At 46.0% G+C, this 2,719-nt stretch overlaps 1 gene segment (V, D, J or C); it reads left to right on the forward strand.

The window, feature by feature from the left end:
* Positions 1–496, forward strand: LOC127217603 (T cell receptor alpha variable 9-2-like). The segment is given in 2 exon segments: positions 1–49; positions 162–496. Coding segments are annotated over 2 exon segments (384 nt in total).
* Positions 497–2,719: the final 2,223 nt, after the last annotated feature.

Below are 2,719 nucleotides of genomic sequence, written 5' to 3' on the forward strand. Positions count from 1 at the left end.
ATGAACGCTTCTGTAGCTCTTGTGACTGTGATCTTGCTGTTCACACTCAGTAAGTGAAGTGACTTAAAAGTTTTGCTCTTTCCTTTATGGTGTCAGAAAAATATTTAATCATCTAAGAGCTTTGTCCTTAATATGACACAGATATCCTCTTCTTCCTCCAGGGAAGACCCATGGAGACTCAGTGACCCAGAAGCAAGGTCATGTGACTCTCTCAGAAGGTGAATTTTTATTTATTAACTGCACTTATTCAACCACATCATACCCGACGCTTTTCTGGTATGTTCAATATCCTGGAGAAGGCCCAGAGCTGCTTTTGAAAGTCACAACAGCCAACAACAAGGGAAGCAGCAGAGGGTTTGAAGCTACATATGACAAAGAATCCACTTCCTTCCACTTGCAGAAAGCCTCGGCCCAAAAGTCAGACTCGGCTGTGTACTACTGTGCTCTGAGTGACACAGTGGCACAATCTGCAGGGGGAGCTGAGCACAAACCCTGAGAAGCAAATAAAGCCTGACTTCTGATTACTGTCTTTCAGAACACTCTGTTTTCCACAGTCTGTGCTGGATGGTAAAAATCACACAAATGGTCAGAGCAGAGCAAGAAGTGGATGTTACCACAGCTGGATTTCCTAGGGGAATCTGTAACCCTAGGAAGCAATGGTTCCTCATGGAGGGTCACACTGATTTCACAGGAAAGCCACGGAAACAATGGAGTATGTGGTCAGGTGTCTTGATCTCCATATACAAGTCATTGTCTTCATATAGTTGCATGTCACCTCTGGCCCAAGTTATTCATTGAGTGATGGGTGATATATATATATCACATATTGTTTCTCATATTGGTTGGCCAATAGAGGCAAGAAGATTGACAGGGCTAGGAGATGAGGAGAATTCTTGGAAAGGTAGGCAGAAAGAGCTTCCCTCTGAGATTCCTCATTGGCTTATTTCAGCTTGAATTCTCTTCACTGTTTCTATATCTGATTGAATTTGGTTTTCAAATACATGAATGTCTTCTTCATTTCATTCAGCTTTATGCTTTGCTTACTTGGGCATCACTCAAATATTTATTTCATTTAAGATCATATTGTTTAAGTTCATGGAACTGTTTTTGTCATCTTTAAAATTTTTGAAGTCTTTAATGATGTTTATGATTGTTGTTTTCAGTTCTATGTTCTGAGGTTCATCAATGTAATTCTGGATTTTGAGGATGATGGAAAACATACTGTCTTGACCTTTTATGTTTGTATTTTTGTGATTAGACTTGGGCATTTAGACTTCTTTGACTTTTTGCATGTCTTGTGAGGATACAATATGCTGAGGTAGCACACAGGACTTGCCTGTTGGATGAAACTCAGATGTTGGCCATGATACAAGGGAGACTCAGCAGTCTCAAATAGGCCCCTGGTTGTGGATATGGGGTAGGTCTGGCGACTGGGGAGTGTACAGGAAGAACCAGGCTTACTCAAAATGTTGTGCTGATGTTAAAGAACTGGGATGGGTCTTGAGGTTGTTTATAAAAGTAAAACCTTTAAAAAAAAAAGAGCTTCAAGATACTTGACCCCCAAATCCTGGCCTCTGCCAAAGAAAGAGGTCTCAGCTGGAGAGCTCTCAGCTGGAGAGCTCCAGTTTCCAGTGAGATCCGACTATCCTGCAAAACCTTCTCAAGTTCCAGCTCAGCCCTTGCCCTCTTCCACCAGCTATTGGCCAGAGGTGAGTCTGGGCCCAATTAGGCTGCCTGTCCCCTACAACCTCTTTTCCCCCCTCCCCTGCCCGAACTCCCCAGTTTGGCCCCTGATCTTGCTGCTCCTGTCTCCTGTCTCCATCGAGAGCACCCTTGGAGCTCTGATACACCCCCATCCATCCCCACCGCCAGCCTACCCCCCCTACCCTGTGCCCTACCCCACCCATGGTCCTGTCGCTCTGGTTGAGCACTGGGACAGAGGGTGGAGCCAACAGTCCACCCTACTTCGGAGACTTCTCTGAGCAACTCTGAACAAAGGAGACCTGACTATCCACGCGGGGCCACCCATAATTTCCACAGGCTTGGTCTCTGACCCCGCCTCCAGTCCTCTGCTGGAGTTCCGGGCCCCTCCCAGAGATCTGCCTATCTCTGCAGGTCCACTCTGCATTCCTGTGGGCAAGATCCTTGACCCCCAAATCCAGGCCTCTGCCAAAGAACGAGGTCTCAGCTGGAGAGCTTCAGTTTCCAGTGAGATCCTACTATCCTGCAAAACCTCAAGTTCCAGCTCAGCCCTTGCCCTCTTCCGCCAGCTATTGGCTAGAGCTATTGGCCAGAGCTATTGGTCAGTGGACCACTGTGAGTACCTGCTGGCATCTTCTTCGGGATCCTCATCCTTGACCCCATCCCTGGATCCCTGTCTGCGGAGAAACCTCCTAGAGAGCTTGGACCACACAGAGCTACAGATATTGAATCTCAGACCCACATAAGCCCATCGGGGAAGTACCATAGAGAGAGGGGGAGACACCACCAACACCTACTGGAAGAAGCTATGGGAAGAAGGCAATACAAGAGAACACATAACAACAGAAAGACAAACATGACACCACCAGAATCTAGGGAATCTACACCAACTAGAATGGAACACAACAACAAAGCAGAGGAAGCAGAAGGGTACGACTTAAAATTTACCATCATAAAAATGATAGAGACCCTCAAAGAAGATGTGAGAAAATCCCTTAAAGAAATGGAGGAAAAAACA

The sequence above is a fragment of the Phodopus roborovskii genome, unplaced genomic scaffold, assembly GCF_943737965.1.
Source record: "Phodopus roborovskii unplaced genomic scaffold, PHOROB, whole genome shotgun sequence".
NCBI lineage: Eukaryota > Metazoa > Chordata > Mammalia > Rodentia > Cricetidae > Phodopus > Phodopus roborovskii.